We start from the raw sequence: 12197 nt of genomic DNA on the forward strand, positions 1-12197 counted from the left end.
GAGACGATCGTGAAGAACCTGCCCACGGCGTTCGACCCGAACGCGCTGACGCCGTTCTCGTACACGACGGTGTCCGCGGGGAAGGGCAAGGAGACGGACACCACGCTGGAGAACAACGTGATCATGCTGTCGAACTTCTTGGTGGGCCAGGTGCTGCCCGTGCTGCACACGCAGCTCCGCGAGATGGCGCTGAACAACCAGGACAGCAGCAAGCTGGTGCAGCTGATGCACGCCTCGGGCGTGAACCTGCGCTATCTGGGCGAGCTGGCGACGCTCTGCGTCAAGGACTCGCTGGAAGCGGTGGACGCGGAGGACATGCACATTCTGCGTTCCTGCGAGCTGGAAATGGTCGCGCGCGCCGCGAAGCAGATGCTCACCGTGTTGCTGGCCGACGAGACCCTCGCAGCGGCGCCGGGCTACGTGGTGGCCGCGTTCTTGAACGCGCTGCTGGCCTCCAAGCGCGATTCGGAGATCCGTCTGGAGGGCATTCGCAAGAACCGCAAGGCGAAGTCCGGCTCGAAGGTGCCCGAGTCGATCGCGGTGCAGCTGGCTGTGAACGCGGTGACGCCTGCGGGCGTGTGGGATCAGGTTTGGAAGCTGGTGGACGCGAAGTTCCTCTACTCGCTGAAGCTGTGGGGCGCGGAGCCGACGAGCGGCTTCGAGCCCACGGAGAGCGAGCGCGTGAAGCTGCTGCGCCGCGTGTGCTCCTTGATGGGCATCTGCGTGAGCAGCCGCGTGTACGATATGAGCGCGTCGTGTGTTCTGGCGCCTGAAGACGTGCTGTCGTTCGTGCCCCACGTGAAGTGCGGATTCAACTCGCTGCTGAGCAACGAATTGGTGCAGTCGCTGCAGCAGAGCGCGGTGTATCTGCAGCAAGGCTTCCTCTCCGAAGCGTTCCTGCAGAGCCGCCAGCTCGTTCTGAACACGGCCACGCTGTGCCAGAAGCTGCATCCCGTGGCGATCCGCGCGCTGAACATGATGGCCTCGATCCTCTTCATGCTGAAGGACTACGTCAACGCGGTCAAATACAACCGACTGGCGCTGAAATACACGCAGCGCGCCTATGGTGCGGACAGCATCGAGGCCGCCATCTGCCACAGCCAGCTTTCCGACGCTCTGGGCCACGCGGGAGCGCGCAATGAGTCGATTCTGCACGCGAAGGCGTGTCTGGACATCTACGTGATGGCGTGCGGCGACGGCTCGGAGGAAATCGGGGAAGTCTACGCGAATCTGGGTCTGCAGTACGAAGAGCTCGTGTCCTATCAGAAGGCCATCGACTGCCTCGCCATCGCCGTGGACAGACTGGAGAAGAAGCACCCGCTCTATGTGCAGTGTGTGAAGGGACTGGCGCAGTGCTCTGCGTAGGGAGTGGACGGGGGATGCGATGGAATGTAGATTGATGATGAAGTGGTCCGACGCGTGCAAGTATGAGCAGATGTACCAAGAGGTGGTCAAGGAGTCGGAGGAGAAGGAGAAGGAGACCCTGGTGAAGGAAAGCGAGGAACGGCTGAAGGAGTACAACCAGAAGCTGATGATGCAGATCTCCATGCGTAGTATTCTGGGTTAAATGTTTAGTTGTGTGTTTGTTGACTAAGTGTGGAGTGAGTGATCGTTGGAAAGGTAGATTTGGATGGGTAAACAAAGATTCATTTGGATACTTATGACTTGAAAAGCTTCACCTAATATCGCTCATAATATTTTTATATTTATATAGCAGTATATCAAACAGTTTAAACACTCACAATATGTCGTGTGATATTGGTGTATATGGACTAAGCGTCATGGGAAGCAATCTTGCTCTGAACATTGCTTCCAAGGGCTTTAATGTAGCAGTATCAAACCGTTCTCCTGAGAGAGTAAGAATTAGGGATTGAATAGGACGTAGGTGCAAGAGTGCGAAACAAGAGCCAAAGAAGAAAATCTGGGAGATAAGGTTTTTGGGTCTCAGACTGTGCGTTTTTGATTTCCTGCATGATTTGTAGCCGAAAGAATTTTGTGAATCGCTGATCCGACCTCGCAAGATCATCATGTTGGTGAAGGCGGGCGCTCCCGTGGATAAAACCATCGAAAGCCTCGTTCCCTACCTGGAGCCTGGCGACATCCTCATTGATGGCGGTAACGAGTGGTACGAGAAGAGCATCCAGCGAACTCGCAACCTCGAGGAGAAGGGCATTCTCTTCGTGTCCATGGGTGTGTCTGGAGGCGAGATCGGTGCCCGTCACGGTCCCTCGCTGATGCCTGGCGGTCGTAAGAGCGCCTACGAAGCCTTGGAGAATATTTTGACCAAAATCGCCGCTCAAGTCGACAACGAAGCCTGCGTAACGTACATCGGTGGCGCGGGCTCTGGCAACTATGTGAAAATGGTGCACAACGGAATCGAATACGGCGATATGGAGCTGATCGCGGAGGTGTATCATCTCTTGAAATCGGCGGGCTTCAGCAACCCGGAGATGAGTTCGATCTTCGCGGACTGGAACAAGAGCGAGCTGGAGAGCTACTTGATCGAGATCACGAGTCTGATTTTGGCGAAGCCGGACGAGCTGGTGGGCGAGGGCTATCTGATTGACCGCATTCTGGACGTTGCTGGAAGCAAAGGAACCGGCATGATGACCGTCAAGGAAGCCGCAGAGCGCGGCGTGTCGGCGCCGACGATCTCCTCTGCGCTGTTCGAACGCTACATTTCGGGCGAGAAGGACATGCGAATGCGCGCGGCGTCGCTGCTGCCGGGTCCCGCGTTCGACTGGGGAACCGTGGATCGCACGCAGCTGGTGTCGGATCTGAAGGACGCGCTGTTCTGCTCGAAGATCGTGGCGTACGCGCAGGGCCTGGAGATCATCCGCCAGGCGTCGCTGACGTTCAATTGGGGCATCAATCTGGGCGAATGCGCGCGGATCTGGAAGGGCGGCTGCATCATTCGCGCGAAGATTCTCGATAAAATCCGCGGGGCGTTCGCGCAGGACGCCGGTTTGGAGAATCTGCTCCTCGATCCTGCGTTCGCAGATCAGTTAGTGAAGCGACAGCAGGCGTGGAGACGCATCGTGACGCTGGCAGCGGCGAGCGGCGTGTCGATTCCGGCGCTGACGGCGAGTTTGCAGTACTTCGATAGCTTCCGGTCGCAGAGATTGCCGACGAACATGATCCAGGCACAGCGCGATTTCTTTGGATCGCACACGTACGAGCGTGTGGATCAGCCGAGAGGCCAGTTCTATCATTGTCGTTGGACGAGTGAGCATGCTTTGCGTGTTTGTTACAAACAATCGATTGCGTTTGGGGTGCTTTGCTGCCGATGGATCTCTCAATCAGTAAAGAGTGGGTTGGGATGGTAATCTGATAGATGTGGCGCAGTTTTGCCAGGCTTGGGTATCAAAGCAGGATGTGCCGGTAATCCGCCCGCGTACTCTATTTCATATGGTTTGAGAGTTTAGTTTCTCCGGAATCGAGGGAATATTTGAATACAGAGGGTGAGCTGAAACTCAATGTTCCTTCATTTTATTTGGACGACCAGAACGTAAATACAGAGGTTGGTACATCCGTTGTTGAAAAAGAGGAAAGAGTGATGCAATTAGAGAGGAAGAGCGATGAAAAGGTGAAAAAGAGTAAAAAACGGGATGCTCTTTCGAAAAAGAAGAGTTCTGAGCATGATTTAAAGGAGACCGATAGGGAAAATGGGAATGCCAAGTCGAAGGAGAAGAATTTAAAGTCAAATCATAAAGAAAAATCGGATTCAAAGCTAAAAAAGGAAAAGCACAAGGAAAAGAAGGAAAAGCGCTGTGTGAAGAAGAAGGAGGAGGGGAAAAAAGAGCATCTTGTAAAGAAGAAGGAGGAGGAGGAAAAAGAACACCCTGCGAAGAAGAAGAAGAAGAAGGAAAAAGAACACCACACAAAGCATAAGGAAAAACTTCTCCCAAAGAAAGATTCGCATCCTCCTGAACATAAACAATAACACGCACTAAACCACACCCCATATCAATCTCTTGTTTCTCCCAACAAACAATCGAAAACAAAAAGTTATTCTCAAACACATCTCTCTTGTATCTATACGAATTCAGATATTCAATCGCATTGTCCACAGCGGGAAATACCGCTGAAGGACTTGGGGCAACACGTGCATTGATAAAACGCCTGCGGGTCCGCATAATAATACCAAGCTCATAATGCTTTTCACCATCTCCAGGTTGAACTTTTTTCGCAAGGAACGTTTCATTGTACACAGCAATCGATAAGTAATGAACTCGCACAATATTCGCCAGATTCATAAACATGCACTCCAGGAAATAGGGCGGGAATGCTTCAATAAACACAGTTCGCGGCCTCATGAAAATCATATTCGTCGCTCCGGCTCCATGAGGCGTTAACAAAATATCTGCTTCAAAGAAGATGCGGATTTGGCACGACATCGAACAGCTCTTTTCGGAAATTTCGGCATGCAAGCGCCCTTTAAACCACGAATTGAGCTGCGTTACCATTTTCACGGGGTCGTGGAAGCGTCGATTGCCCTTTCGCTGCAATATATGCATCTGGAAGACGTCCGATTTGTGAAGAGTCTTCAGCTGTACGCCCGCGAACTTATAGAACGCTGCGCGAAGCAGGTCGGCAGGGACCCAGCCGCTGATGGAGCCGCCATCGCCATTGTAATGCGAGCGATCGAGGAGAGTCTACGTCGCATCGCCTATCCTCCATTACCACTCTCTTGAAGCAAATGGTGTTTTTTTTCGTTTCATCAACCATCGATTTGATCGTCGGCTTGTCGACCACCTCCAAATTGTAGCCAGGGCCGAAGACGTGACGCAGCACCGTGATAAAATCGGTCGCCCATGGATAATCGGTTTCATTGTTGAAGGTGGGGAGCCAAAGCTGCCGCATCTAGCGTTGAGAATCGGAAAGGACCGAAACCACGGGGAAATCGTTCACAAAGAGGAGCTTTGTCCACAAAAAGTTGATGCTTTCGACGAAATGGTAAATGTGATGAAGCGTAAAGGGCTGGGTTATGACGCTTTCTTTCTCGATGATGATTGCATCCATGTCGGAGAGAGATTTGTACAGGGATGCAATTTTCCACCCATAGCGGAAAGATACGTCCCGGCTGATGGGAAGTTGGCGAGAATTCGCTCTTTTTAACACGAAGTATAGCTTTTTCTTAAAGTTGTAACACAAGTTTTTCGCGTAGACAAAATTGTAGCCTGCTTCTGGATGCTTGCTTTGATAATAGTAGGTATATCCATCGTCACTATGTATTAGGGACTGATAATAATAATAAAGAGTTACGGCTTGTAGTTCAAATCGTAAAATGGAGGATCCGTCCTAATTGAAAGAGATTCAAAGTAGCTTACCATGTATTGTTTTTTATCATATCACCACGTATCGTATCAAAAGTTTGTTCCCAGTTTGACTTGTACTGAAACACAGGATACTTATCAGACTCAAGTCTACTTATTAATATCGGGTATTCATAGCCAATTTTTGGCCATTTGCTGAGCCTGTGAAAAGGAAAAACATTTCTAAGATATTGAGAATAGGAGTGCATTGTTTTTTTCGAAACAGAAGCAACATCCTGCTTTTTTCCAGTAACTAAAGCTATACATTATTGCGAAATAGGAGAAATACGTAGAGAAGTCGATTTTTCAAAATTCAGAGTTATTACACGAAACGAATTCCCTAGTTCAGTTACAAAAATAGGTAGCCGTTTATTACCAGATAGTACATAGCTATCTCATGAGATACACATTTCACCAGTACCCCAAATATAAAATATAAAATATAGGTAGCAAGAGTGACAAGAATAATCTTGAGCAATGCATGATGACTTTTTTCAATTGAGAAAGTGAAAACTGGAATTGTATGGAAAGCGTTTTTTTACCTATTATTCATATTAAGTCCAGAATATTGTCATATCATGCCTGGTGACTATGAGGAAGGTGAACTGAATAATAATCGGGACGATAGACGCGATGGATCTCGATCTAACCAAATGGACCGCAAACGAGTAAGAAATATTACTATTCTGAAACAAAGAAATCCAAGTTTTCTGGTTCAAGTATATACGAACGGTTTGGTCGTTGTTGCCTTTTGACTTTGTAGAGATCATCGACGGGATCGTTCTCGTGAGAGAAGGTAATACTTAAATCGGATACTGAAGTTATTTGATAGACATCGAGATAGTCGGTCTCGTTCTCGCAGTCGAAGTTATCACAGCAGTAGACGTCACCACTCGAGCAGGTATATTTTTGGTCACCCAGTCAGGTGAAGAAGAAGTCGTTCCCGATCTCGTTCTCGATCGCATTCTCGCTCTCGTGCCACGTCGCATTCTCGCTCCCGTGCCGAAAACCGTAACCAACGCGAGTCTAAAGTGATCGAAGACGCCATATCAAGTACGCACAACTTCGTCATTCTGATCTTAGATACAGCTGACTCTACTACTGAGAATCAGGCTCCTCCAGCCGATCCAGCCACGCAAGACCCTGCCCAGGCTGCGGAGGACGATCCAAATAACGTTCACAAGCAGTGCGAGCAGGCCGCGGTGGAGGCTCGCAAGCGCGCGATGAATCTTCTCCGAAAGCGCGGGTTGATTCCGGACGATATGATTGAAGAGCCGGAAGAGGAGGCGCCGGCTCCTGTGGAAGAAGCGCCGGCTCCTGTGGAGGAGGCGCCAGCTCCGGTGAATCCATTGCTGCCCAAGCTGGTGACTCCGATCGCGGAAGGACAGAATACGGGTCCGTTAAGTTGGTACAAACCGTAGGAAAAGGGAAGAGGGGTGATGGGTAGGAACTCGTCTTCTACCTCTGCATTGAAGTCGATTTTGGAGAAGAAATAAGAGGTTTTGTATGTGATGTTTGTTAAAGACGGGTTTGATAAGTGAAGGTATGCTAGGAGAATAAGAAAGTGCTTTAGGATCGTGGAAGTTGAAGTGAGGATTTGTCATTGAGATAGGGTTTGGGGTGATGGGTGAGTGGAACTTGTGTGATGGGTGAATGACTGTATGGGATGACAACAACAACAACAACAACAACAACAACAACGTATGAATAAATCCAGTTCAATGTGATTTGCGCATTATGACCAATATGGATGAAAAGTTGTTCAACCATTATCTCTATCTACACAGAGTAGTATGGAATTCACGATTCATTGGATCCAATATTCAACCAAATGTACCATCTCTTTCATCATTTCGTTGCTCTTTACACCCTCACTTTCCTCCTTTTCATTATAACCCTTCTCATTCATCACACACATAAACAATAGCAGTCTATTGCATATGCCTAATTGTGATTTCCCTTGATCCAATTCATATTTCGATTCCACCTACATTGTCTTAGAGAGAGAGAGAGAAACGACTCATTCCATTTTCGAGTACCAACAAACACATGGGTTCAATAACATATATCAGCAATTACTCTCCTTATTGTACATTCAGTTCTTCAATCTCCTTCTACACATTCATTCCAAAACAGAGTACCTACCATAATCGCTTTCTTTTCTTCCGTCAACTCGGCAATGATCTCTTCGTTATGCTTCGCTATCTCTTGGGCTTCAGTTACCTGGCTATTAAACATATTCTTCATAATTCGTCGCATAGCCAACGGGTTTGTATTGCTCTGACCCTTTACATCTCTTTCAATTTGCAGCCAATCGCCTGTATGGGACGATTCCTTTAATAACACAGCTTCCTTGTCGGTTCGGATTCGAGACGTTTTGTAGCTCTCCTTTGAGAGTTCCCACTTCAATCGCCATCGCAAACTAAATACCATCGCAATCAGCAGAATAAAAATGATGGGAAGAGTGATCATCAGCGACTTGATTAGGTATTCAGTGAACACTTCTACCACTGTTCCCATTTCTGTCTCTTGTGTGTTCATCGGTTCTTTGGGACTCACCATTAGCATGATATCCATCTCGTTTTCGACACGAATCAAATACATCCCGTCCTCAATAACATAATCATTTTCATTCATGCAACTCCAAGTATCGCCAATGCACACAGCAGGGCAAATTTCGCTTTTCTGTACGTCCAATGGATCATAATAAATCGAGTTGTCATATACAACTGCCGGCAAATACCGCACAACACTCTTTGTCCAGAGAGAAAGCCGCATCGGATACACCAACTGAGTAATCTTCGTGGTGTTGTCGATCGAGATGAAGCGAATGTGGATGGCAGGCGACATGGAGAACAGAACAGCGCTCTCAATGGAGTTCAGATGCAGCTCCTTGGCGCGTTCTTCCCTTGCAATCACGACCTTCTGTTGAGACAAATCTTCCGCCGAAATCGGCGTAATCTGGACAAAGAAGGGTTTGTTGGTGTAGAGATATTGCTTGGCATCAATCTCCAGCTCACCATACAAGTCATGATTCGTCGTATACAGCAATACATTGGATACGTCCTGCATCGTTACATGGATTAACGCTTCAGTCGCAATGAAATTCGTGAAATGATATTCGCTGCAGTCGCTGAGAGAATCCATGCAACTGCCATAGTAACAGCGAACTTTGTCGTCATCACAATTTCCATGCCCCAAACATAGCTCTGTTTCATTATGCCCAGGAATTAGATCCACGCACAACCCATCCGGACACATGACTCGATTGAGACCACATCCAATCGTTTCCTGACATGAGGGTCTGCACAATCCATCTGGGCAGAGCTGTCCAAATAGACACACTGGACGAACTTCATCATGACTTGAGACAGAATAATAGGGTCGAATGTAGGCGGACAATGGAACCACATCCATATAGTCTTGGAAGGTCACAAAGAGATTATTGCTACAAGGCGTATCCAACGGTACACATTCACCGGAATAGCACCGCTTCGAATTGTGAGAAGGACAAGGAGGAATGAGGGAGCAATACTCTGCGTCTTGGAACATTCCATTGGAACACATAGCAAAAGAATAGGGACTTGATTGCTCGTTGCTCTCTTCCTCACGCCACCAGAAGAAAAAATCGGCAATCATTTCACCCAAAGAGCGAGGTGGGGAGAGCGAAATCGAATACTCCGATGGAATTGAGACATATACAAGCTCCATATCGGTAAGAGAATGATACAAGCAGAACAAGGGCGATCTTGCACATCGTCCATTGAAACACTCGTAGGGTTCACTAGCTGGACACTTTCTGAAATTTCGGCAGTCTCCCTGATTGGACACGCACGAACCGTCTTCACAATAGATTGGACGCGAACTTGGGCAGAGAGACCAATCACGATTTCCCCTCTTGCAGTGCTTACAAGGTCTGCACATGGAATAATCAGAGACACAGGACATGTCTGAGCAAAGATAGGGGAGATCAGGAGGACAAACAGGAGTGGGTTGACAAACGTCATTCATGATCTGATCGTAGATCTTTTCATCGATCCAACTTCCAGAAATCGATCCAATAAACGGCTCCATAGCATACTGGTGTGGGTAAGTTCCGCATTCCCCGGATGCACAACGAATCGGATTTGAGAGAGAACAACCAGAGATGGAAGAACAATATCCAGGAGACACAACACACGTTCCATCCCAGCATCGAGTAGGCGTTGCAGAAGAGCAGGATGCTGTTTTTGTGTTGTTTTGGAACAAGGGGTCGTTTTCGGGAGAAGCACAGCAATTTCCACTCCGTGATTTGAAAGGAGTAGCCGGAGAACAACCATTCACAAGAGGACAATCCAGAATCGAAGCAACACACTGATGATTGTTGCATCGAACAGGAGTGGATGCAGGGCAACCATTGGACGAAGAAACAACCATGCAAGCTGTTTGGGAAGTGGCGCATTGCCCATTCAGGCAACGGTACGGCGAGGACAATGGGCAGCCATTCTCACCCAAACACTGCCCTTCATCACTTACACACATTCCGCTGTAGGGTCCGGATAAGCACATTACAGGCAGAGAAGAAGGGCACGCAGTTATGTTGAAACAGAAATGCGTGTCTGTGATACAGCTACGGTCCGGACAACGATAGTCTCCATTCTTCAGATACACAGAAGAGCAAGGACGAATGGCTGGACAGTACGAATAGGAGGTGACACATTCGCCCGTTGCACACAAGAATGGTGCAGAGTGGGTACAAGTAGAGTTTCCATTCGCAATAAACTCGTTTGTTATAAAGTCATTCACACTCTCTTTCAGGAATTGTAAGGAAGGATGGTTCGAGTTCAAGGCTTCCGCACCCTCGATAAGCGTGGCGGTCACCGGGCAGAGTGACAGTGAAAGCACACACAAACCGTTTTGACATCGATGATAGGGAGCCGGACAATAGTAGGATAAGGGGCAGTCCTTTGGATTGGTCACAATGGACTGATCGGAACATAGGTATAAACTACTCTCTGTAGGCGACGTTCCTATCATTTCGGGACATTCCCATTCATAGTGCACACACAAGCCATTGTTACAACGATGGGGAGCTGTGAATGGACACTGTAACTCTGGACAATCGAACGGAGACTCACGACACGATCCGTCTTCGCATAAATACTTCCCAAAGCAAAAGTCGAAAGCGGAGCGATTTTCATCTGTGACGTTTAGCGAATCTATGTCAAAGTCAAAATGCAGGAGAGTACTTGATGAACAGGTTGTTCGGTCATATACACATCTTCCAGTGATGCTGCAGAAGAACAAGCCATCGCTACAACTTTGCATCTTGGGACAATCCTCAGGAATGCGACGACAGCTTTGGTCCCAACACAAAATAGGAAGGTCCACAGGACAATGAATGGATGAGCAAAGGTTGGGTGATGATGCACAAGACCCATCTTCACACAGAACTGTATTGCCAGGACATTGAGTTTCCTTTTCACATTGGCTTGGAGAGAATACGCATTGGTTGTTCATGCAGCGAATGGGTCGATCGCGTGGGCAGATCGTGACAGACGGGCACGCTTCATTCAGTCCCACACAACGACCATCAATGCACCGCTTTTGATCAGATGAACATTGATTCACCAGAATAGACTCAATCGATGGTTCCGTGCAGGGATATCGATTATACTGTTTTTCACAGCGCTGCTGGATGCTGGTCGTGACATCTTGCAAGAAGAGAACATCCCTGATATCATTCTTATTCTGCCCCCAGGCCAATTCCCATTTTCCTTCAAAAACGCATTGCTCTACGAGTGTTGTAATCATGGAATTCATATAGGAGTAAAGATCGTATCGCGAAAAGAAGGTGTACCACAGATTCCCAACCACATTCGTTTCAGAAATAAACTGCGGACGAGGCAGAAGAGAGCCAATAATAGAGACACAGGAGCCATCACTGCAGAGGAACTCGTTCGAGGCACACACACGAAGAATCGGACATTGACGCATGTTCTTCACGCACTTGTGCATTGTGCGACAATAGACCCAGCTGTGAGGACATCGCGTGACATTCGTGAACTCATTGAAGCTGGGACACGAAATCTCCGAAGCTACGCATCGTCCATCAAAGCATCGATAGGGATAAGAAGAAGGGCAGGGAGGATAATGCGGACACGCATCCATGGAGGCTACACACTGGGTAGTACTCTTGCAGTAATATGGATAAGCGTAAGGGCAAGTCATGCTGAGCTCCAAAATCGCGGGATCCACAATCATGCCCGAGTCGTTACTTGCCAACGTGTTACGATCGAAGAACTGGGGAGGCTTGGACGCATTGAAATAGAGCACAGCATCGCCCATCATTACAGAGAGACATTCTCGCATCGAAGCATAGCAGAAACGATCATAGCATAGCACAGGGCGGTCGGGAGGACACACGATGCCCTGCGAGCAATCCTCAGGGCGCTTCACACATTCTTTGGTGGGGCATTGGATCATCGGAGGCAAGCAATAGTCCTTATCTGATGGACACATCATCTCATGCGCTCTGCAAGACCCATCAGGACACAGAACGAATCCATACGGACAGACGGTGGCCTTTTCACACAAGAATTCGGTAAGAGCGCACGAGCCATCCGGACAATTCACCATGAATGAGGGGCACGTGCCCGAGCTGCTCACCAGGGACGACTCGCGGAGTGAATCAGGAATACATCGGTGATCGGTCGTGAGGGTGAAGTGAGGAGGGCAGGTCACAATGCTCTGGCAACTCACATCCACCATGGATGAGCAGGACCCATCAATGCACCGTAACGGCTTATCAGCAGGGCAAGGCTCTTTCACAATACACTCGTCCACATTATCTCTGCAAACGCCACTGTCACAGCGCACCTTCCCTGGAGGACATTGAGACAT

General features: G+C 48.5%; 5 protein-coding genes; 2 read left to right on the forward strand and 3 right to left on the reverse strand.

The window, feature by feature from the left end:
- Positions 1-816: 816 nt before the first annotated feature.
- GSBLH_T00004145001 (uncharacterized protein) lies at positions 817-3970 on the forward strand. XM_013042999.1 has 6 exons: positions 817-1361; positions 1396-1856; positions 1886-1951; positions 1983-3302; positions 3335-3394; positions 3426-3970. The coding sequence occupies exons 2-5, from the start codon at positions 1782-1784 to the stop codon at positions 3383-3385; spliced, it is 1512 nt and encodes a 503-aa protein (XP_012898453.1). The 5' UTR covers positions 817-1361; positions 1396-1781; the 3' UTR covers positions 3386-3394; positions 3426-3970.
- Positions 3971-4014: 44 nt separating this feature from the next.
- GSBLH_T00004146001 (Tetratricopeptide TPR_2) lies at positions 4015-4517 on the reverse strand (the record flags this gene model as incomplete). Its single annotated transcript, XM_013043000.1, has 2 exons — positions 4015-4035; positions 4071-4517. 2 exons carry the CDS (start codon positions 4515-4517, stop codon positions 4015-4017), a joined length of 468 nt encoding a protein of 155 aa, XP_012898454.1.
- Positions 4518-4566: 49 nt separating this feature from the next.
- On the reverse strand, positions 4567-4863 carry GSBLH_T00004147001 (uncharacterized protein; the record flags this gene model as incomplete). Its single annotated transcript, XM_013043001.1, has 1 exon — positions 4567-4863. The coding sequence occupies one exon, from the start codon at positions 4861-4863 to the stop codon at positions 4567-4569; it is 297 nt and encodes a 98-aa protein (XP_012898455.1).
- A 994-nt stretch (positions 4864-5857) lies between these two features.
- Positions 5858-6736, forward strand: GSBLH_T00004148001 (uncharacterized protein; the record flags this gene model as incomplete). XM_013043002.1 has 6 exons in its annotated part: positions 5858-5983; positions 6013-6047; positions 6079-6111; positions 6148-6216; positions 6247-6368; positions 6399-6736. The coding sequence occupies exons 1-6, from the start codon at positions 5894-5896 to the stop codon at positions 6734-6736; spliced, it is 687 nt and encodes a 228-aa protein (XP_012898456.1). The 5' UTR covers positions 5858-5893.
- A 682-nt stretch (positions 6737-7418) lies between these two features.
- GSBLH_T00004149001 (uncharacterized protein) lies at positions 7419-12197 on the reverse strand (the record flags this gene model as incomplete). The annotated part of the gene is made up of 1 exon (XM_013043003.1): positions 7419-12197. The coding sequence occupies one exon, from the start codon at positions 12195-12197 to the stop codon at positions 7419-7421; it is 4779 nt and encodes a 1592-aa protein (XP_012898457.1).

This window comes from Blastocystis hominis (genome assembly GCF_000151665.1).
Source record: "Blastocystis hominis, Singapore isolate B (sub-type 7) whole genome shotgun sequence assembly, scaffold_5".
In the NCBI taxonomy this organism is placed as follows: domain Eukaryota; class Bigyra; order Opalinata; family Blastocystidae; genus Blastocystis; species Blastocystis hominis.